The 23,528-nt window shown below is 46.9% G+C and overlaps 2 protein-coding genes across 2 annotated transcripts in view; both read left to right on the top strand.

Annotated features, from left to right (window-relative positions):
• LOC125426449 (homeobox protein MOX-1-like) overlaps positions 1 to 6,458 on the top strand; it is a 76,537-nt gene extending 70,079 nt beyond the window's left edge. Inside the window, exon 2 of the mRNA XM_048484707.1 lies at positions 6,166 to 6,458. Within this exon, the coding sequence (XP_048340664.1) occupies positions 6,166 to 6,458 (293 nt within the window). The remainder of the gene's footprint in view (positions 1 to 6,165) is intronic.
• A 1,989-nt stretch (positions 6,459 to 8,447) lies between these two features.
• The window catches only part of LOC125426447 (insulin receptor substrate 2-like), a 50,513-nt gene continuing 35,432 nt past the window's right edge, over positions 8,448 to 23,528 (top strand). Inside the window, 1 exon segment of the mRNA XM_048484706.1 lies at positions 8,448 to 8,489. Within this exon segment, the coding sequence (XP_048340663.1) occupies positions 8,448 to 8,489 (42 nt within the window).

Below are 23,528 nucleotides of genomic sequence, written 5' to 3'. Positions count from 1 at the left end.
CATCCAAGTACTGACTGGGGTCAACCCTACTCAGCTTCCAAGATCTGGTAAGGTTGGGTGAACCCAAACCATTAAGGTCAGCGCAAAAGACATACAGAGGTGGTTTGCCATTGCCTGCCTCTGCATAGCAACCCTGGACTTCTAAGGCGGTCTTCCCTCCAAATACTGACCGGAGTCGACCATTCTTAGCTTCCTTGATCAGGACTATTCCAGCTGCTTTGGACTAGATGAAGGGTTGCCAGTTCTGGTTGGGAGATTTTGGGGGTGGCGCCTGAGGAAGGTGGCTTTTGGGGAGGGGAGGGACTTCAGCTGGGTAAAATGCCATAGGGTCCCTCTTCCAAAATGTCCATTTTCTCCGTGAATTGATCTGTACTGTAACCCAGAGGTGGGATCCAGCAGGTTCTCACCAGTTCCTGAGAGTGGGTTACTAATTATTTGTGTGTGCTGAGAGGGGGTTACTAATTGGGTCCGTTTTTCCACCTCCACGCCTTCGCCTCCCCGAGAGGCATCCTGCCTTTGAACGTGAAGGTTCCATATAGCAATTGCGACTAATAATGTAACTCCTGAACTGGGTTAATCCCTTTCAGGTACTGCCATTCATGGATTCTCAGCCTTTCGTACCTTTTATCTCACCAGTCTCTATCAAAGAACCTGTGTGTTTCGCCATTGCTGTGTTCAGATTTGTGAGTTGGGGCATTTTCTATAATGTGATGATGATTTAGAAATGACCTGGTGCAAAAAAATTGGGGGGGGGGGTCATGGTGGGGTGGCTGCCCATGGGGGGGCATCCAACTCAGGTTTTGCCCAGGGCTCAGGTTTGCCTAGGTACGCCTCTGCCCCCTTTGCTGAGGGCCGGCTGGCGAGGGAACCTGTTACTAAAATTTTTGGATCCCAACACTGCTGTAACCCCGGCACAGCCACACAGCTCAGAAAACCCACAACGGCCAATCTCGGTTGCCTGGAGCAAGCAATTCAGAGGGCACCTTGGCCTCAGCTTGGTAAGGGGTTGATCAAGTTTTGATTTTAGACATTCCACTTCTACTATTTCACCCTGAAAATGCCCGTTTCAATTTTGCTTCTTCCTTGCCTGAATTGATCCCATGACCCTAATTTTGCGATGTTTTCTGTTCTTTGATCTCCCCTAGAAATACATATGTACCATATATATTTGTGTATAAGCCGACTTTTTCAGCACATTTTTTATTCGGGTCGGCTTATACTTGAGTATATACGGTAGCTAAGGAGTTTGGGTATTTAGTGAGCCTACACAGTAGGGTCCTGAGACTGTGTTTGCATTATTCTGCTTCTGCTAGTCCAGGGGAGGGCGTGCTTTCAAGCCTCTTTCATAGCCTTGAGGCCCAGAAACTTTGCTTAAAGAAATCAGGGGACTTGAGATTCCTAGGCTGCTGAATTGTATGACATCATGGTTGCTGACTGAGCTAAGGTTTTTGTACTATTAAAGTTATTGTTGATACCATATTGTTTTTGCTGACCCTCTTTTCCACTTACAGAGCTAGTTTACTGTTTTTCTTTGAAATAAATATTCAAAAACATTTAACCTACTGATGCCTCAATTAGTGTAATTTTATTGGTATCTATTTTTATTTTTGAAATTTACCAGTAGCTGCTGCATTTCCCACCCTAGGCTTATACTCGAGTCAATACGTTTTCCCAGTTTTTTGTGGTAAAATTAGGTGCCTCGGCTTATATTTGGGCCGGCTTATACTCGAGTATATACGGTACCTTCACAATCCTTCTGCATCAATAAACCAGGCTTATGCAATACACACATATCATGTATATATCGTGGCACGCCCTGCATGGATAAACAATGTATAAAATGCAAATTGAAATTATATGAAGTGTTCATGTGACACGGAGAAATCTATGAAACCAGCAGGATAAAGCAAGGAATCAAAACTGTGAACAAAACCGTAAGCCGGTCCGGCAAAGACACAAAACAGAGAACATTTGTTCATCCCTATAGTGGGGAAGGTTCCTGCATTGGCTGCCATTGGCTGGGAAGCTCTGATGTCACAGAAGGGCTGAGCCTGAGGAAGCCACAGGGCCAAGAGACAATAGGAATATGAATACAAAAAAACAAAACAGGTGACATTCACTCATCCCTATTTGGATATCAAAATCTGCATACTAAGTTGAGCCTGGAATGAAACTAGGAGCTCCCTGGAGAGATTGCACCATCAAACATATATTCCAAATGGCTTGTTATTGACAACATTTTGTGCTTTGAATCAGTGGGGTTTTTTAAAAATTTTCCCCAAAGCAGACTCACATGCTCCCCATTGGAGCAACACTCTACCTGTAACTGTTGAAAGGCAGTGGCGTATTTGCCTAGGGATAAGGGGTACGAGCATGCGAGTCTGCTTTTGGAAACTTTTTTTTAAAAAGTTAAGGGTACCCCTTGTCCCCAGGCACCACTCTTCTGGTCACATGGGGGTGCAAAATCGCCCCCCCATGTGACCAGAAAGATGGCAGTGGGGGGCAGAGCCAGGCGCCCTTGATCAGTGGTTCTCAACCTTGCTAATGCCGCGGCCCTTTAATACAGTTCCTCATGTTGTGGTGACCCCCAACCCTAACATTTATCCATTTTACAGATGGAGAACGCTGATGCAGAGTCTTAGGTGACCCCTGGGAAAGGGGTCCCGGCCCCCAGGTTGAGAACCACTGCCCTTAACCCTGCCCATGTCGACGAGACGTGGGCGGGGTTGAGGGCACTCGAAGATGAGCACTTGAAGAGGGCACTCGAAGAGGGCACTTGTCATCTTCGAGCGCCCTTGACCCCAGCCATGTTGTCATCGACATGGGCAGGAACGAGGGCACCTGAGGGTGCCCGGCTCTGCCACCCCGGGGCTCCCAGCCAGCAGCCTGCAGTCCCTTCTGCCCTCCCAACTCTGCCCCCTATCGAACCACCCTCCCCCCAGGCCGGGGGGGGGAACCTGGAGACAATTTGTCTCCGGGCGCCATTTACCCTTGGTACGCCTCTGTTGAAAGGGTCTCTGTCCCCAGGAGAGGTCTAGAATTGCCAGTTGCCAGCTGCGGGTTGGAAAATACGTGGAGATTTGGTGGGGGGGGGAGTGGAACCTGAGGAAGGCTGGGTTTGGGAAGGGGATACAGTGGTATTAGAGTCCACCCCTCTGAAACAGCCATTTTCTCCGTAGGAACTTTTCTCTCGTGTCTGGGGATCAGTTGTCTGGAGATCTCCAAGATCCACTTGGGAGTTGGCCATCCTAGGAAATGATCACTATCAGTTTCGGGAGATTTGGGATTGGGTGCCTGGGGTGAGTGGAGTTTGGGAGAGAGAAGAAGAAGAAGAGTTTGGATTTATATCACTAGCTGAAGCCGTGATGGGGCTGGTTTGGGTGCCCTTTTGCCCCTATAGGCAATCACCCCAATGTGTCTAATAGATTAGTCAGCCCCGGCTCAGCGGTTGCAGCTCCCGAAGTCTTGCACTCAGACACTGAAAACGGCTGGAACGGGCAAGAAAGCCCTGTGGATACCAGTCGCATCCCATAGTAAACCCCCTCCTCAGAAGAATCCCTGTGGCTTCAAAGCTTTCCGTGCGCTGAGCTGGAGAGGGCTTCTCTCTCTCTCTCCCCCCCCCCCCCGCTTGCTTGGACATCGATGCATTAGTAGATCAATGGTCAAATCGATTGGGGGAGGGGGGTTTGATGGGAAGGTGGGGGAAGGGTGGGAAATGAAACCGTATTGACTGCAGCCAAATGCTATGATCCAAGTTCTAATTTGCAAATCTGTCTCTCTTTTTTTTAAAAGTGACTTTGTATGCCAAAAAGGTTTATTTTTGTTTGTTTCCTTTGCAAGCATCTGATGGTCATAGGGTAGGTTTTTCATTGCTCTGCTGTGGGTTTTGATTGAGGAATGGAGGAACGCTGCATCTCGATATGACATGAAAATTTCAGAAGCCTGAATAGAAAGCTGGAGATGGAGAATGGGTCTGAAGAGAGCTGAAAGTAGATTGCTTCTCATGGCGTTACATATTCTTTTTAAAAAATTCTCTGGTCCAACAGGTGCTGCAGGTTTTTGACACGATGCAAAAAACTTGCCGAACCTGTTTCGCCGAGACAAAATGTTGTATCTTGAATAGCGTCTTGCTTTCCATCTGCCTCCAGCTCTCTGAGGGGGAAAAAAAATCTATTGTCCATGTCCAACTGCAACGTCTAGATCTGGATATCAAACCAAAAACAGAACAAAGCCCCAAACATCCTATTCACCAAAACACTTTTTAAAAATTAACTGTAATTCAAGATGAGTGGATTTCTTCTGTTCTGTTTCTTTATCCTTCTGTCATGTACCCCAGCCCTCTGGAATTCCTTTTGTTAGGAGAATGTCTCAAGTTCATTTTGAAATTTGAACATGTGTAGTTAGTTATGTCTTGTAGTGAATTTGCATCTTCTCCCCCATTGCGGTGTTTTTGAATGAACAGTGAACATTGATGAACCTCTGCCAAGAAAGCGGTTGCAATCCAGTTGTGCCTACAGGTCTTTCTGCGGGGCATTTGACTGACTGGCGCTCCTGAGCATGTGCGAAACGTACCCAAAATGATCTTGACGTGACCTGTCGTATGATCCCGTCACGTCTGTTTTTGTGTGGCATTTCAGGAGATAGAAAAGTGCATGCGCCTGTAAGAGCAAACAACCAAGGAATGCTACATGCACGCATCAAAACTGCTTTACAGCAGCGGTTGATCAATGAACATAAGCACGTTGTTAATGCAGAGGGAGGAAACACATGCAGCGTACATCGCAGAATCTGGGCATTAAAAAAGCAAAGCAATGGAGTAAACAGGACCAGGTAGTTTGGAACACCAGTGTACAGGGAGAGATTTACAGGAGGAAAATATCAGTAGCATCACTCATTGCAAAAGATGTGGTAGCAAATTAGACAGAAAAGATGTCACCATAGTCTATGCATTTTCTACCAGAACCAGAGGGGTAGCTGGGCCAAACTGCGCCCGGTGCGCAGTGTGTTTTTTCCGCCCCCCATGCCCCCCCCCGCGCACCCCCCGTGGCACATATCCCCGCCCCCTTCCCACACTTACCTACGTTCCTTTTCTATTTCTAGTGCTTTTTGGGGCTGCTTTTTTCAGGGAAAAAACTGCCTGAGGAACTATGCTTCCCAGGAGACCTTGTGAGCCCCGAGGTCTCCTGGGAACTGTAGTTCCTCAGGCATTTTTTAGCCTGAACTGTAAATAGGCCGCTTTTTTTCAGCCTTAAAAAGTACTAAAAAAGAAAAGGAATGTAGGTAAGTATGGGAAGGGGGGCGGTGTGTGTGTGTGCTTTGGGGGGGCACCGCGGGGGGGCTGCAGGGGGCACGGGGAAAGGGGGAGGGGCCAGGGGGCGATTTTCTACCCCCAGGCATGTGCCCGGTGCATGACGCACCCCCTGTCCCCTTAATGCTCCGCCACTGACCAGAACGGTGATGAACTAAATGTCCCTGAGGTGATTCATTAATGTATGACTCAGTACAGAACTCTGCATCCTGACAGAATTCTGGATTTTGTGTGTGCAGGGGAGAAATGTTTCTAGTCCTAATGAATGAGAAAATGTCTGGCCCATTTTCCTCTGAAGCCACAATGGGGTTTGCTAAGACTTGTAACCATCTGATGGCTGAGTGCTTCCCATAATCCCCACCCCCTATGGAGAACTGAAGACCAAAAAAAAAGATTATGCTGAAATATACAAATATGTACAAATTTGCATCAAGGAAAACAGAAATTAGGATTCCTTGGCAAACTTTTTTTAAAGACAACTTACATACTGCCACAGAAGTAATGGGGGAGGATCCGTTCCTTGGCGAGGGACACTGTAATGCAGTGGTTCTCAACCTTCCTAATGCCACGACCCTTTAATACAGTTCCTCATGTTGTGGTGACCCCCAACCATAAAATTATTTGTGTCTCAGCTCCTAAGACCATTGGAGATATGTGTTTTCCAATGGCCTTAGGCGACCCCCATGAAAGGGTCGTTCGACCTCCAAAGGGGTCGCGACCCACAGTTTGAGAACCGCTGCTGTAGAGTTACCTGTTCAGGGGGGGGGATCTTTGACAAAGTTAGCAGCAGTCTCTTGTCCGCACTGATTTAACGGTGGCATTCTTTTTGTTTATTTTTTTCTCCCTCGAACCTGTAGCGTGCAAACGTAAGGAACAGGAGCAGCAGAAAGACCGGAACCTGCAGCCCAAGAAGCAACGTCTGGTCTTCACGGACCTCCAGCGCCGCACCTTGATCGCCATCTTCAAGGAGAACAAGAGGCCCTCGAAAGAAATGCAGATGACCATCTCCCAACAGCTGGGCCTGGAGCTGAATACAGTCAGCAATTTCTTCATGAATGCCCGTCGCCGGTGTATGCACCGCTGGCAGGAGGAACCGGGGACCAACCCCGGGGTCCCGTCTTCATCAACAAGCACTTTTTCCAAAGCATGAGGTCTCTCTTCACACACATGCCCCATCCCCTCTGACTCCACAAAGCAAGTGCCCATTCCCTTCTCCGCGCACACATACATGAAACCGTAGACAGGGCCACACCACACATCTCTCAACCATCCAACTGTCGGATGCTTTGGGATGCTTGCGGGGGGCATCCGGAGCAAACATCCGGTTTCTGTCTCCATCTAAAATCCTACCCAAGCTCACAAGTGATTTGGGTGGTCCATTTCATCCTATGGACAGTTCTCTGGAAACAGGAAGTTGAGTGGATCCTGGGCCACTCGAGGAATGTGTGCTCTTTCTCATCTTTTTTTCTGACTAGGAGCAGGGAGGGAAGAAATATTCCTTTACTCGTTAGAATATGACTCAAACCCTCTGAGAATATGGTGGGCAGATTTAATGGAAGATGCTTTGGTGGGAGTTGTTGTGGGCTGAAGTTGTCCGAAGAGAAGCAGCACCTGTCGTTTGATGACAGGTGTCAGGCATCTGCAGTGGGTGGTGTATGCCTTAAAAAAATAGTCCAGCACCCAAAAAGTGTGGATGGGAGAACAAGGAATAGGGAGACCTGGTTCCACAGGAGACAAGCACAGCTTGGCAAGTAGCAGAGAAATCTACAAGCTTTCCAAACCCTGGTTCCCAGACATTAAAGTCAAGGTTTTTTTCCCCTGCAGTGGTTAAATCGACACCCGAGTGAATAGAGTGTGTGTTGCATTCCAGGTTTTGAAATAGCCAGTAGCTGGCTTCTATTTCAGACAGGGAGCTAGGATGCATTTTCAGCGTGGGAAAAGGCAATCGATAGAGTCGTGTGGGAATAAATTTGCAATCGTAAGGCAAGGGCTTATTGCCGAACAAAAACCAGACTGCAACATGCACTCAGGTGGTCCAGGGATGTTCTTCCATTTCCAAGCCAAATATGCATGGGGAGAGTTTCTTCTTTTTCTTTTTGGTGGGGGAGAGAATGGAATGCATTTGTATTACCAGTGGAGGAAAAGTATGGGCATTTCCAAAAGCATCACCCACCTGACCATCCCTTTGGCCTTCTCACACACATCCAACTTGGGCCTTTATTCACCCCATGCATCACCTGTTCATTAGCAGAAGTGGTATCTATCCATGAAAACACACTACAATTACCACCAAGTGCACAACATGGTACCAAATCAACTGACTCACCCAAGAGAAAATTATCCTGTTCTTTGATTGTTCCTCTCAAAGAAATTCCAAGCCAAAGTGTGTGGAGAGGGAGGAGGAGCAGACATTGTGATGGAACCAAACCCCGCTCTCCTCTACCCTCCCCCACCCCCGGAATCAGTCATGGGGAATTCAAGCTAAGTTGCACTGTGTCACCGAGAATTAAAGCGGGTCACGAAGCACATTTTAGGTACATAAATCGGGTATTTAAAAAAAAGAATTGCTTTAAAGAAATCAGAGGAAAGAAGACATTGGACAAGGAGGAGTTGCAATTTCTTTTGCAGTTAATGGATTGGCAGCTGACCTTCTGTAGGACTTTGGTTTTATTCCAGTCTCTGAGCAAGCTCAGCCCTAAGCTCGGTTTTATTCTGGCTCCTCCCCGAATATCCAACCAACCCCACTTTCTGCCTCCTTTCCTTGTCTCTGTTACCAACAATAGAATAGAAAACACAAAAGAATCCACACTGGGAAGACTGGGGAGGGTGGCAGGACCTTAAATCTCTGTGTGTTTTATATATATATAAAAATATAAATATATCACACATACATGCACGTGTGCGCACACACAGCATGGAGGGAGGAGAAGGAAAGGAAATGCGTTCCCCCATCCTCATCCCCCAAAATAATAAACTCTCTGAAATGCTCAAAAGGATCTCTGGCAACGTACGAAAGACAACCGATTTTTGTGTGTGTGTGCCAATTAACAGGCTGCCTTAAATAATGACAAATGGATACATGACAGTATTTCTCTTCAGTGATAGAAGGAACATTTCCTCTGTGTTCTCGATGACGACGATGACGACGGTGGCTTGTGGGATGAGACCAAAGAACCTGCAGGCAAAACCAACAACCGACCAATGACATGGTTGAGCAGACACACAATGCTGCTAACCAATCAAATCTCCTGAGACTGGCTGCCAAGGAGGACAGAAGGAAACAAGGCCAGAAGAAGCGCAGGTGGGAGAATGCCACCCTAGCCACCCTCTGAATAACAAGGGATTCTTTTTTTTTTACAAAAAAATGGTACAAAATCAAATCGATGCGGGTAAATGAGTACCATCCACAGTGAGAAGTTTCTTGATTTCACTTTATGACGAAGACAACGTGTCAAGCGATGGCTAGGCACTTTCTGGGATGAACAACAACAACAACAACAAAGGAAAAAATATACCAAACATCACTGAAGCAGAAAGGAGGAAGGGAAAAACAAACTATACAGATATGACATGATTGTTCCGATGTATCCTATCTGAAAACCGATTCAGTCCCTATTTTAGCTATCGGGCACGGTCATCGGGTGTGGGATATAGGATGGGAGGAGCTGGCTGAACCAACCAAAACAGCTTCAGAAGAGAGAACTGAGCTGCAGGAGGAACATGTAGTAAAATGCCAAGGGATGTTTTGCCAAAGGATAAAAAAGGGGAGGGAAGCCAAACAAAATGTTCTATTTTCCCCAATCCGGCCCCCTCGAGTGTCCCCCACCTCGCCCTGCCGTGTCTTCTTGTCTCGTCGTGACGTGTCAACGCAAACAAACGATGGAAGAGGAGAACGGTGGATTCCCAAACCTGGTTTTGTGAAGTATTTAAGGGCTGAGAAGCCGCCACCCCCCTCAAAAAAAGAATAATAATAACACAGCAACAACGACCCAGGGCCTGGCGTCGAACGAGAAGAACACCGCCGGAAAGAGAGAAAGTGCTGTCGCGTGACAGGTCCTGAACATGCAAAGACATTTTTAGTGAGAACCCAAAAATATAGGCTACCTCACTTGAATTTTCGATTTTTGTGATTTGAAAATCACGTCTGATACCAAAGATTTTGTTCCCCTTACCCGGTTTGTGCTGGATAACCCATATATGCTCCTGCCCGATTCTCCTCCCGCCATTGCAAACATGCGTCCAGTACCCCTTTACGGGGATCTCCCCGTTCTTTCCAAACTTTTCAAGTCCCCAATGCGAGAGAGAGAGAGAGAGAGAAAGAGAGAGAGAGAGAACATGATCTTTAGAGTGTTAGATGAGTGCCTTTTCCTTGTACCAAAGGTGTAAAAACCAATTCCTTTCTGCTTTTCGTCCTATAGACTCACGTGATCTTACCTCAGTTCTCTGAACCTGATGGATTCTGGTGACTCTCATAGCCTTTGGGCGAGGGGACAGAAAGCAGCCTTTCCTATCTCTGTTTCTGTGTCCTCACCATCATTCTGGAGCCCTCCAATGCTCCATGCACACAGAGGTCACCCAGCATGCCCACAGTGTGCAAAGAATGATTCCACGAGAGAAATGGGTTTTGGTGTTTGTGCTCGTGAGGGTGATACTCAGATCCTGTCGCATGGGTTGCTCTAACCCCTTCCTTCAAAACCGTCAGTTGTGACTCAAAGATCCCTTCCACACATGCAGAACAATGCACTTTCAAGCCACCTTCGCAGTTGTTTGCAAGTGGATTTTGCTATTCCACACAGTAAAATCCAGCTGCGAAAGTGCATTGAAAGCGGATTGAAAGCACATTATTCTGCATGTGCGGAAGGGGCCAACGTGGTGCAAATATGAAGGGCTCAGCAGGTAGAAAGTCTTGCATTTCTAGAAACCTAGGGCGATTCCGCACACAAGTAAAATAGGTTCGACCCAGTTCCCTGAGAAGGGTACAGACCTAGGTCGAAGCCATTGTTGTTCCCCACTGCAACCAGCTTGAACCCAGCTCGGAGGGCGGGATCATCCTGTGCCTCTTCGCCACTCCGTTCTGATTGGCTGCTGTTCTACGGCCATGTTTCGTCTATCCCCACACACGTTATTAAAAAAACTGCCACAGGAATGGAGGGACGAAGGTGGCGTTTTTTGATTGGCCAGCTGTACGCATGCCCTAAACACTCCGCTGTGATTGGCTGAATGGGGGACTCCTGGCACCAGAGATTCCACACTTTACTGGAATCGAGCTGAGTTCGAGCGTGGTTCCCTGAAAAGGTAGTGGTTCCCAACTGGAGTTGGAAATTTGACCGTTACACGGGGCGAAACTGGGACAAAACCATGTCGATCCCAGTGGTTATGCGGAGCACTTAGGTCGAACACAGCTCGAACTTAGGTCGATAACCCAAGTGTGGAATCAACCCTAGAGAGGTTTTACTGACCAGAGTGAACCATGCATGGTTATATTCTGTCTCAGAAAAAGATGTTGCTACGGTCAGTTGAGGTGCAGCAGTCAAGAAAACCGTATGCATCCGCATTAGAAGATAGTCCTGAACAAATTTGAGAATGCTCATTTTTTTTCGCACTCACTTTGTCAAAACCTAGCAGATCTAGGTAGGCACTAGGACCCAGGCAGAGCATTCTGCAACAAAGAAAGTCCAGCATGTTGAATACTGTGGTGGAGGAATATACAATTCTACTAACATCTTTTTCTGAGACAGCATCTCTAAATTAATGTGATGCATGTCAAAACACCTGGCGCCAGTCAAATACGGTGCACAGCTGCAAGCTAGAAACACACACACACAACTATCGAAAATGGGGTCGGCCTAGGCCAGCAATCGTTTTTGGGCTTGGGGGGCTTCAAGGGTAAAGGGCATTGCATGGATTGCTTATTAGAAATTTCTACATTTGCCATTTTTGAAAATAAATAGCACCAGACCTTCAAGCATTTTTTTGAGAGAGGGGGTGGCTGAGAAAAACCTGACAGCCAGAATAGCGTTTCATGTCGTACCAGTTGTGCTAACTTCAGATAGCGGAGTCCAGTTCCTATTTCAGAATGGATATGTTGGCTTCAACATTGCATTTTGAATCTGGGAAATCTTGCAAACAGTCGTTGGAGCTCCAGTTCTGAATCATGGCTCTTCCTCACGGACACGTACAAGAGAGAAAATTGGGACCACAGTTTATGTCTCTGCGCATATTTTGAACACTTGCATGACACCAACCTGTGAGCAGGGAGCTACATCCCGGGAGTTCTTGAGAGGATGGCAAACCAGCCCTTAAATCTTGCACCAAAAGTACACAGATATGAAAAAAAAGTTAGCTGGTGTTTTCAGATTTTCCTTCCTTCCTTCCTTCCTTCCTTCCTTCCTTCCTTCCTTCCTTCCCCCAAACACTGACAGAATGAAATGGGGTGATGTTATGGGCCATGCCTGCCCAAACTTTTATTTATTTATTTATTTATTTATTTATTTTACACTGGTGTGCCCCGGCAATACTTATAATGTATACCTAAAACGCAACAGAGCAAACCTTTAAAAGCGTATTTCTCCTTCAGTCCCTGCATTTCGAAGCCTTCAAAGTCCAAGAAAGCACCAGCGATCTCTTGGCCGGAAGGGAGACCAGAAGAGTTTCCTTCCACTTCTCAACAGGTTCAACAAGCAGGTCACATGACCATTTTTTGCAACGCTGCTTTGCCATTCTGGGTACAAAATGGGTTTCCCATCTCACAACTGGTTTGTGTGTGCATTCTCGAAACTTTCCTTTGGTATAGCTCCTTCCCACTGCACCCGAAGTGGATCCGTAAGAAAAATATGAAGGTGAGGAAGAGAATCAGTTCCAACTACATGGTTCCCAGGATCTGGGGCAGAGCAGCCATGTTTGTTCCTTGACGGCATTCCGACCCTAGTGTTTCTTGAAATCTGATGTTACCCAAGTCCCGCATTGAATCAAACTATCCCTGATGTCCCTAAACCACACATCATCACCCCATTTCTCCGCCGAAAACTCTCTTTCCCCAAACTGAATCACCTCCATCTTTTCGGTCCAGCACCCAAACGGCTTATTGATACCAAAGATGTTCTCCGCTCAGGAGAGAAACCAACCCTCGCCCCCTCCTTTCCAGCACAAACCGGGCAAGTTTTGACAATGTTCTCTGAAATACCTCAAAAAATATTTAATGTATAGTTTATGTGACAAAAAAAAAAAAATTACTTAGCTAGTTTTTGGAATTTGCGACTTGAAGCTTTATACTGTTAAATTATAATTTTGCAGAAGATGGCATGTTATTTCATTGATGTGCTCAAATGGGAGACATATTGAATGTGGGCTAAGTAAGGCGAAACTGGTTAGTTTCGTGATTTTTTAAAAAAAGAGAGAGAGAAAGAGAGAGAGAGAGAGAGAAAAAAATTGAAGGATCGTTGGAGTTTACAGATTTCATATTTAAAACAAGTCCTTTTAAAAAAAATCACCAATAATACTAATTGCCCTTTACTCTGGGGGCGTGTTACTTTTTCTGCTGAGTCATGTCTGACACAAGAATATTTATGTGTTTATGTGTTCAAATGTAATTTAAGAAGGAAAAAAAACGACCAAAAAAAAAGACAAAACGAAAATTTGATTTATGCATGAAAAAGTATACTCTTTCTTGAAGTAATGTAATAATTATTGGGGAGGGGCGGGGCGGGAAGACCGGGGGTAACATGTTGTTTGTCTGATAAGATTTGATTTCAACTTGGAGGTCTCTGCATGGGCCAGTATTTTTTTTTTCCTGTGATGGTTGACGTTTTCTTTGTCACTTCTTTTCGTTCTGCCGTCTTCTTTCCTTTGTGTGTTATTGTGTTGTAATAATAACAACAACAGCGGGTGTTAGGAAATGCTTATCCAAGAGTTGGGAGGGGCAGTAGCAATCGTGGAGGAGCAGGGTTGGCTTGGATCTCTGTGCGATGCGCACAGGGCGCCCACCAAAAGCAAAGGATTTTGGTAAGAGTCGGCCCGATCCATTCCGCCTTCCCAACCAGTGACCACTGGTGTCTTTATCCAGATCTCTGTGTTCGCTTTTAGCATCCATTCACAAGTGTCTTTATACAGAAGAGAGGAAGACAATCATTTGCAAAAAATGCAATTAATCCAATAGAACTGGGACCTTTGAGACAAAGGGAATCTCCCACCAAAAGACCTCAGACACCAGTCCTTATTTTTTTAGACAATTCCTGGGGCTCTTGCACCAAAATCAAACGAGTATCAGGGTGTAACGTTTAAAGATATTCACCGCTTTTAGATCTTTGTTAGATGGCTTGAAAATTCCCAGCCGTGGAAAGAAAGAGATGTGATAAACATTTTGGATTGGTCACTGTGGGATTCCTCCTTCTTGACTCTCTGAGGGACTCTGATTCCCACAAAATAATCCTTTAATCCAGAGAGCAGCTGTGGCGTAGGAGGTTAAGAGCTCGTGTATCTAATCTGGAGGAACCGGGTTTGATTCCCAGCTCTGCCACCTGAGCTGTGGAGGCTTGTCTGGGGAATTCAGATTATCCTGTACACTCCCACACACGCCAGCTGGGTGACCTTGAGCTAGTCACAGCTTCTCGGAGCTCTCTCAGCCCCACCTACCTCACAGGGTGTTTGTTGTGAGGGGGGAAGGGCAAGGAGATTGTAAGCCCCTTTGAGTCTCCTGCAGGAGAGAAAGGGGGGATATCAATCCAAACTCTTCTTCTTCTTCTTTAAGGAGAACCCTTAAGGGCGACTAAAGATGAGTTGAAAATGTTTGCAAAATCTGGTGAGGAGAGTTGGGAGGTTGGAAATAGTTTGAATCCAAAATGTTGCCGACGGAAACCTCAGATCTCGTGGGTCACAGTGCGAAACTGATGTTCTTTGCTAGATTCCGTACGTTTTAACCTGATTTTGTTTTTTTGGAAATATCAGTCCAACGGCATTGGTACTTAGGAAGATGAAGCAATTTCAAAGTGGAAGCTGTTGGGGTTAGGCAGTTGGCTAGTTCCAGCCCCGATGAGAAATTCCTTACCAGAAGGTGTCTTGGAGAACTCCCAAGGGAGAAGGGATGGACTCAGAGGCATAGCTAGGGAAAATGGAGCCCGGCGCAAAATCTGAGTTTTGTGCTGCCCCCCCCCCCCATGTTCTTTAGTGTTCTTTGCATTTTTAAGAGTTTTGTCTGTTTTTGGCCTACATTAGTAGCAGTTTTTAGGCTATCAGAATAATAATTCCCCCAGAGCATCTTTAGGAGACTATCCTGATGATACCAGCTAGGTGTTTTGAAGTTATTTGGAGGGTCTGTTATGGACTCCCAAAGGTATAGCCCCCATCTCCCAATAGCTCCCACTGGAAAGGATGGGGGATGGGGCACCCCCTTGGGGAGTCCATAACTTTGGGATCCCCTGAACCAAACCCTCACCTTACTTGGGTGGTATCATCAAGAGAGTCCCCTGAAAAACTCCCCGAAATTTTGGTGCTGCTAGCCTAAAAACTGTGCCCCCTGCAGGCCAAAAAAACTGAAAACACACTCAAAAAATACAAAAAAAACTCCTGAAATTTTTGCTGCCCCTCCCCCCCAGGCTGGGCTGAACCCGGTATCGACGCTCACTCCCCAGCCCCCTTGTGAAGCTATGCCTCTGGATAGACTGGAGGTAGCCAGCAAGAGGAAGGGACATGCTGGGAATTCAGAGGAGGCCCATGCTGTGAACAGAGAAAGGGAACCACCTAAAGAGCCACAAAGAGAGAAACTAGATGGGTAACAGGAACAGGGATCCTGTTCTTGGAAGGCAGATGTGGAAATTAAGACAGGCCTCTTGCACTAGGGAAGGGGGTAGGCTCACCACCTAAAACCCCCAAAATGTGGGAACAAACTATATAGGAATTTAGAACTTAGCTGGGTCCAAAAGAGATAGGTGGAGGGCCATTGGCCAGACAAGAGGGGATCTTGGGCTCTCCTTTCAGGATTAAATCCAGACCTCCTGACCACCCAGCACATATTCTAATCCTTGCTTGAAGCATTCATTCTACCACGGGGACTTGCTCTGGCACTCCTGGGATGGACGTGCAGTAAACAAAGTACAAAAAAACAATTAAAAATTCCTCGCCCAGGATATAACTTAATATGGATTTGAACATCTGTAGCCATCTGGGTCAGATCCCCTGACTCGCCTAATCTAGTATTAAGTTGATCCTGATTGGCAGAAAGACCCTCCAGATTTGATGGACGCTGTTTCCCCAGATCTCTTCCCAACCCAGTTGAGTAAACATTTACATGGCATCATAGGTGCCAGCAGTCCCATTGAGGCCCCGAGCTCGCTTTTATCCCTACTTAAACCTAAACCTGGAGTAGCTGGCCCAAAGAGATATCGTACGAGGGCCATCGTGAGAGGGCCAAAGAGATAATGAGAGTGGCGGACAATACGGCGGGCTATTGGCCTCTTGGAAACCAAGAGACCGTGTGAAAATAGTTCTTAACATGGGGATGATAATGGGTGAAGAGTCTGACCAGCTTTTATGGCATTAATGCAAAAACACCTGACCACAAACCAAGGAGAGAGAGATAGGAAGCAGGCATGGATCAGGGTGTCCGCTAACTCTGGCACCCCCAGATGTTCATGGACTACAATTCCCATCAGCCCCTGTCAGCATGTGGCCAATTGGACACCCCTGGCTTAGATCTATCCTACAGGCTGGTTGCTGAAGGTCAGTCGTGAGACTCTGGTGGATTCCACACAGCAAATGTATCGTTATAAAGGACCCCTTTCTCCTTTTACTCCGTTCACATGTATGCCGTGCAGGCAATGATTGGAAACAATTCGGGTTGCTTTCACGCCTTTGCATGTGAAGACATCTTTTAAAAAAAAAATAATTCTTGCAATACATGCATAGCTGTGCAGGCACACAGAAATCGAAACCTCTGCAGCCATGCCAATTGTCCCATTAAATGCGAGATCGGGCTGCACTTCTGTGTAGCTGCGCATGTGCAAACACTAAAAAAAATGTAAAAGAAAAAGGGACCTCCCTGCAATGGTAGGGCAATAATGAAGGTATTGCTGTGGATCGGCCATTACACTGGCTGCCAAGCCAAGGAGAAAACATGCTTGGGGACTTTGTACTCTGTGTGGAGCTTTAGAGAATCTGCCTACAATCAATGCTGGGAGACGTGCACAGAATGGCTACGGCAGGGCAGATTCTTTCCTGGCAGTGGACCTGGAGCCGGAACTTAAACTGGAAAAGGATGGAAGGCTGGGGGAATAGTGCTTTCTCCTCGGTTGTGTTCACGCCGGAAGCCGCCTCCAACCTGGGATTGTGCAAAAGCATCGCTGGTTTAGCAATCTTCGAAAATCCTGCGGTTGAGGGGAATAAAATGGGTTAAACTCGCTTTGGGAACCGGGACCTGTGCTAAGTCCCACCCCCCAGTTTTTTTGTATCACATCCTGTTATATTTGGCCTGTGAGGAATCCACCTCTGATGTCCAGGAATTTGGGGACTTGAACAAACCAGAGTCCTTCGTGGCCAGCCAAGATGCCACGCGAGCGGAACATCAAACACAACATCCTTTGATTTCTCCAGCATCTTTATTTATTTAATTTATTTGTTGGATTTATAGGCTGCCTCGCCCCCCCAAAGGGCTCGAGGCGGCTCACAATATGGCTGTTCTCTGAGACAGCAAATCAATACAAAAATATAACTTAAACCCGTTAAAAACTTAAGCAGCAGTTACTAGAAATAAATACAAATTAAAACAACAGAAGTTGTTAAAAACAGGCGCCCGATCTAAAGGCCAAAAGGGGTAGGGGGTAGGCAGGGCCCAAGATGGAGTCAGGGCCCAACCAAGATGGAAAAACAGGCAGCCTCAGTCTCAGTGGGGGGCAATAGAACCGCGGCCAGCCCCCCCAAAGGCCCGGTGGAATAGCTCCGTCTTACAGGCCCTGCGGAACTCACCAAGGTCCCGCAGGGCCCGGACAGCTGTGGCTGCTGTCAGCTTTCAGCTTTCACCCCACAGTTCCTAAACTGGCTTCCAGAACAATCATTTCAACAGACCAAAGATTCCTTCTTCTTTTTTTCGTTTATTTAAAATTGAGGTATTGACAATCCAGCTGTTGTCCTAGAGACAATTCTCTCAATTGTAAGTGGTGGGGGCGGTTCCTCAGGTATACAGTTTAGGAACTGTGAGGAAGTCCATTCCTTCTTGGTAAGGGGTTGTCAGCCACTGGGGAAAAAGGTGCCAACCCTTTGACAGGTGACAACAGGATGCAGAAGTTATGGAAGGTCAAATTCCAATACAATATAACATAGGTGTCGAACTTGTGGCCCTCCCGATGTTATGGACTACAGTTCCCATCATCCCCTGCCAGCATCATGCTGGAGGGCTGCGAGTTTAGCACGTGCAATATAACATTGGGATGGGGAGTGTAGAGAAACAAAGATAAGTTGTGCTCAACTTGTGCATAATTTCTTTTTTTCCATAGCAAACTCTCTCAGATAATTATCTTTATTTATGAACCAAATCTGTCCTTACTCCACCTTGTAGTTATGGCCGGCCAACTGTCTCTCCCCTTCAACAGCAGCAAAAATGTGGGACAGAGTAATACCACACAACATTGCAACATGACTTCCGGTTGTTCGCAGAGCTGACATTTCTCCAGCCTCTATGATAAAAATCATAAATACTTGGGAAATTCCTAGAACATAATGACTTCCTAGAACATAATTGCAACCAGAAGTGATGTCACAGTATTGCATGGTGTCACTTGCCACTCCCCATGTTTTGCTCCTACTGAAGTAAAGGGCAGTTGAGAGGGCCAGGAATCAGAGGCCGTTTCCCCACTTTTGAAATGACGTCGGTTTCGTCTGGTCCAGGACCTTTTTAGCGCGAGGGTCGTGTCCCCCGGGCTTCCCCACTGCCCCGCGCTCTGTGCGGGGTCATTGAAAGGCGCCGTTTTGAGCAGCGGCAGAATGACCCGCGCTGAGGGGGCGCAAGAGCAGCAGAGTCTGCGTTGTTGCCGCCCCTCAGCGGCTGCGTTGTTGCCACCCCTGTAGTGGGGAGTGCAGTTGAACCCCGTGCTACTCGACGAGAGTAGCGCGCAGCAAACGGTGAGTGGGGAAAGGGCCAGAAACTGCCCACTGTGGAGGGCAATCTGGTAAACCTAATTGGGATGGGTGTGTGACATGGTCCCACTGAATTGGCTAGAGGTATTGTTAGATGTTCAGATGATTGGCCAATGCCATTCAGCTCTACTAGCGGATGATATCAAACCTCATCCCCTATAAGCACACCCCTGGGAATTGAGGCTAGGGCTACACCTCAAGGTGTGCTAAGGCAGCTACAAAGAATAGTTGGCGGTAGCGCTGAGATGAAGCCGAGATTCTTTCCCCCTTCATGCAAACAGAGGCCCTGTTTCAGAGGCCTTTTAAGCCACCATGTGGACCGAGGCGAAAATATTGGCCCCCTTTAAGGTAGCAGATGTGGTGGTCCTCCTTCCATGAATTCACCCCTCTTCCTTTTTGGTAAAGCACTTACCATGAAAGGTGGTAGGATCATGACAGGCATTGCATTGAACTTGGCGACATGCCAAAGGCAATTTGGCTCTTGGTGGTGGCATCCAGTACCTGAACTGGCACATGTCATCTCCTCCCCTCCCAATTGAAAATTTGGCCTGTCGCTCATCTTGTCATTGCAAGAATGGCATCTGGAGTCAGATAGACTGCACCTGTCCATGGGCTCCACTATGAAAGCCTTGTGTCTGAGACAGTTTGAAAGTTTTGGTTAAGGATGGTGGACCTGGGATGACTCCTTTGCTGAGTGATGAATGCATGTGAGGGAATTAGCTCAGTTTACACTTCCAAAGAGATTGTGACCAGATGTTGCCTCAAACAAACAGGTTGCTCATGAAGCTTTGATGCTGCTGGCTCCACCAGCTGGTGAAGATACTCTACAAGCGAATGTGTTTTATGTATTGTCGAAAGCTTTCACGGCCAGAATCTTTAGGATGTGGTGGCTTTTCTGGGTTGTATGGCTGTGTTCCAGTAGTATTTTCTCCTGACATTTCGTCTGAATTTTGCAGGCGAAACATCAGGATAAAATGTTACTGGAACATGGCCAAACAACCCAGAAAAACCACATCTGAATGTGTTTTATTTTCTCCTCCCAAAAATCTGGCATGCCAATTTTGCTTCTCACAGGTGAAAATCAAAATTGTGATGCTTTGGTTTTATGCTTGCTTCTATTTTCTGGTACCCAGTTTTTATCTAGATATTTGTTTAATCTATCAGAGAGTTGCAGTGGAAGAGTGCTGGGCCCATAACCTTACTGGGATATTTGGTTAAAATAGATGCCCAGTCATAGAAGTGTGATATTGAGCGCGGTTAATAAATCTCCCAAGAAGTATATCCCAAACAGCAAAACTTACGTTTATTCAAGGTGATTCTGATTCGCATGCAGGCTGCAGTCAAAAAGAGAGACAGAAGCCTAATCGAGTACTTTCCCCATCACAAATGGCCGGCTAATCCGGCATTATATTTAAGGAAGTATGAGGCATTGTTTCTACAGGAGAGGCCTGTAGATACAGGTGACTCCATGAAAAGGCATGGGAAAAACAAAAGGAGCACACAGGAAGAGGAAGGGTCAGAGGGCTTCTCCCAAGTTAAGACAAAGAGAGGGACATGCTGTTCAAGAAGATAACCCTTGTACACACTTAGAATTAGATAGCCCCCCCACCCCCCCAAATGTCTAGGCATGCTGAATTGCTCAACAATTCCACACATCCCTAAAAAAAACCCCGTATGCCTTTTCTGATGTTATTTATAGGTCAGCACAATCACATGTATTATATGTACCAGCAATCTACTCAGAATTCATGCCTATCGTACGGTGCATAAAACACATGCAGTCTGTGTGCTGACGAAACCTACCAAACAGAGGGCAGAGAGTGGGAAACTAAAATGGCTGACAAAAACATACACATTTTTAAAAGGAACAGAAGGGGGAACATTGGTTCGTTCCTAGATGAGGCAAGATGTGCTGATTCCGACAGTACTTTTTCAAGACAGATGGGTCAGCCAGTCAAATTTCTCAGGTGTTTTGGTGGGACCTTCTTATCTCCATCACTGTCGTCTCCAGTGATTGATGGGCCTGAAAATAGCACATGCCACCGATGGCCAGAAAAGGAGTTTGGAATATCCTTGCCACAGCTTAGTGTGGGTGCGGAAGTATGGATGGGCGTCCCCTCTAAATGGGCTCCCTCATTCAATACCATGGGAAAGAGAAGCAGTGTTGATCACAAAGGCACCCATGTGGTACTAACCCAGTGATAGTGAACCTTTTCGAGACCGAGTGCCCAAATTGCAACCCAAAACCCATTTATTTATCACAAAGTGCCAACACGGCAATTGAACCTGAATACTGAGGTTTCAGTTTAGAAAAAACGGTTGGCTCCGAGGCATGCGTTACTTGGGAGTAAGCTTGTGGTAGTCGGTGGCTTTGCTTTGAAGCAACCGTGTAACTCTTCCAACGGGTGAATCCAACGTGTAACGGGTGAAACGACCCTAGGAGGTTTACTCAGAAGCAAGCCCCATTGCCAGCAACCGAGCTTACTCCCAGGTGAAGGATCACACTTTAGTTCTTCGCATGAAAATCAGTGGAGGTTAACAGCGCTTAACAGGGTAACCCACACTGCTTCCCCAAAATTAGGTCTTAGGTTTAATGCTAATAATCGAGCCCAATGGCCCAAACCAGCCTAGATGTGGGGGGGGGGGAGGTGACTCTTTGCGTGCCCACAGAGAGGGCTCTGAGTGCCACCTCTGGCACCTGTGCCATAGGTTTGCCACCACTGGCCTAACCCATCTCAATGGCCTGTTGCGAGAATACAGTGAAGAAAGGGAGATTCCAGTATGGAGGAAGATAAACATGAAATAATAATAATGGAGGTGCCTCCCAGTGCTGACGAGATTGTGGCAGGCTCAGGAACAGTCAAAACGCATTGCAGCACATGCCAGCTATCTGTGCTCCAGAGTTTATGTAGCACTTTAGTATAAGCAACACGGCAGTTCCCTACACAAATGAGCCAGTGTAGTATAACGGTTAGCATTTCCGGACTAGCATCTGGGAGATTCAGGTTTGAACCCCCACTCTGCCATTGAAGCTTGCTGGGTGACCTTGGGCCAGTCACATGCTCTCAGCATAACCTGCTCTGCAGGGTTGTTGTGAGGGTAAAATGGAGGAGAGGAGGAAGAAGAAGAGCTTGGATTTATGCCCCGCCTTTCTCTCCTGTGAGGAGACTCCAGGCGGCTTACGAGCTTTTCCCCTTCCTCTCCCCACAGCAGACACCTTGTGAGGTAAATAGGGCTGAGAGAGTTCAGAAGAACTGGGACTAGCCCAAGGTCACCCAGCAGGAACGTAGGAGTGGGGAGTCAAATCTAGTTCACATGTCTGGAGAATGATGTAAGCTGGTTTTGGCCTCTGTTGGGCAGAAAGGCAGGGTATAAACGAATTCAACAATAAATACATAAGCTTAGAATCTCAAATCTGCAGAAAAGGAGGAGAAGACAAGAACAGGAATGGATGGAGATGTCTTTCCTGAGGTCCTCAGCCTCTAAATTATATCTTTCTGAGCCCTGAAGATCAAACTGTTTGTTTAGCGCATGTTCTTTATCACCCGATCTTTCAGTCATGCTCAAAACTCGGTTGTGTTTTGAAAACTGGTAAGGAAAATCCAAGAGCTGGTTCACGCATGCATGATACTTCCAGGGGGAAAGGAGGTCTTATCCCCCAAAATGAGCCATCCCAGGTCCAAACGCTACTGATAGAACTTGGACACAAGGCTTTGGAATGGGGACCAGGTTGCCTGTTGAGCAATCTAAGGATCAAAAGCCCAGCTAGGTGCACGCAGGTGAGGTGTCCAAAAGGACAGTGGTCCAGTTTGTGTTGGCAAGATGGCAGATCTGTGATGCCTAGCGAGTTCAAGAGGAGGGCGTGGCGGATTCTCCCCAAATCCCACCCTTTCAGAAGACCCAGCAAATGAGAAGGGCAAGCCGCAGGGCAGGGCTCCATTTCTCTAGCTCCGTGGTGGCGAACCTTTGGCACTCCAGATGTTATGGACTACAATTCCCATCAGCCCCTGCCAGCATGGTCAATTGACCATGCTGGCAGGGGCTGATGGGAATTGTAGTCCATAACATCTGGAGTGCCAAAGGTTTGCCACCACTGCTCTAGGCATAGTAGCCAAACAAGTTCTGATAAGGACCATAATTTGGACGGGAGGCAACGTTCATGGAGTGTTGAGTTTCCCTGATCCTGCTCACCGTGTACAACATAACGTTGTGTTTATCCACCCTTTTCCCAGTGTCACAGAAATGATGGGGGGGGGCAGTGGGAAGAGGAGAACACTAGGAGACCACTAGGAGATCATCTTATTAATTCCCATTGTCCACATTGCAACTAGAGGAAGGGAGAATTCAGGACGGCCGGTTCCCCCCTTTAGCTCTGGCCAGAGCAGAGGTGGGATCCAACCAGTTCTCACCACTTCTGTAGAAGTGGTTACTCATTTTTTCTGAGTGCCGAGAAGGGGTTACTAAAGCAACCTCCCTGCCCAATAGGGACTGGAGGCGTGTGTGTGCGGCGGCGCCACTGTTTGAATCCCACCACCGTCGGAACCTGTTTGGATCCCACCACTGGGCCAGAGTATTTTCATGTTTTGTAGGGGGGAGGAGGGAGAACGAGAACGAGAGCGGAAATAAGTGGACGGATCAGTTAACAAAATGGCTCTCTTGGAATGCAAAAAATTAAGAAGAGGGAGAAGCATGGGAGAAATACATCCCTAAGGGACCACAAAAGGGGAGGGGGTAGTTGGGGGATGCTTCAAAGGGCCCCTCCCAACAGGCAATGTTTAGCAATAGCAATAGGTACATTCCATTCAGGACTGCCAGACTTCGGAGGATAGGGTCCTTCGGGATTCGTTTTCATCCACTTTTGCAATTCAATATGTATTCGGTGTAGAAAAATAACCAAATGTAGGGGGGGAGAGAAATGTGGAATTTTCAACACCTTTTTTTAAATCTGGGAGCAGGGAAACCTTTGGGTGGTGACAAATGAATTCCCGCCCCAACAACACAAGGGTGGTCATTGGCTCGGTGTTTTCCAGCTGAAATTCATGTCATTCAATCTAGGCCGATCAGTTTTTTTTTACCGGAGGAAGCTGGTTACAGCGAT

The sequence above is a fragment of the Sphaerodactylus townsendi genome, linkage group LG02 (genome assembly GCF_021028975.2).
Source record: "Sphaerodactylus townsendi isolate TG3544 linkage group LG02, MPM_Stown_v2.3, whole genome shotgun sequence".
Taxonomy (NCBI): domain Eukaryota; kingdom Metazoa; phylum Chordata; class Lepidosauria; order Squamata; family Sphaerodactylidae; genus Sphaerodactylus; species Sphaerodactylus townsendi.
Note: the sequence above shows the minus strand (reverse complement) of the source record. Positions and strands in the feature narration are given on the sequence as shown.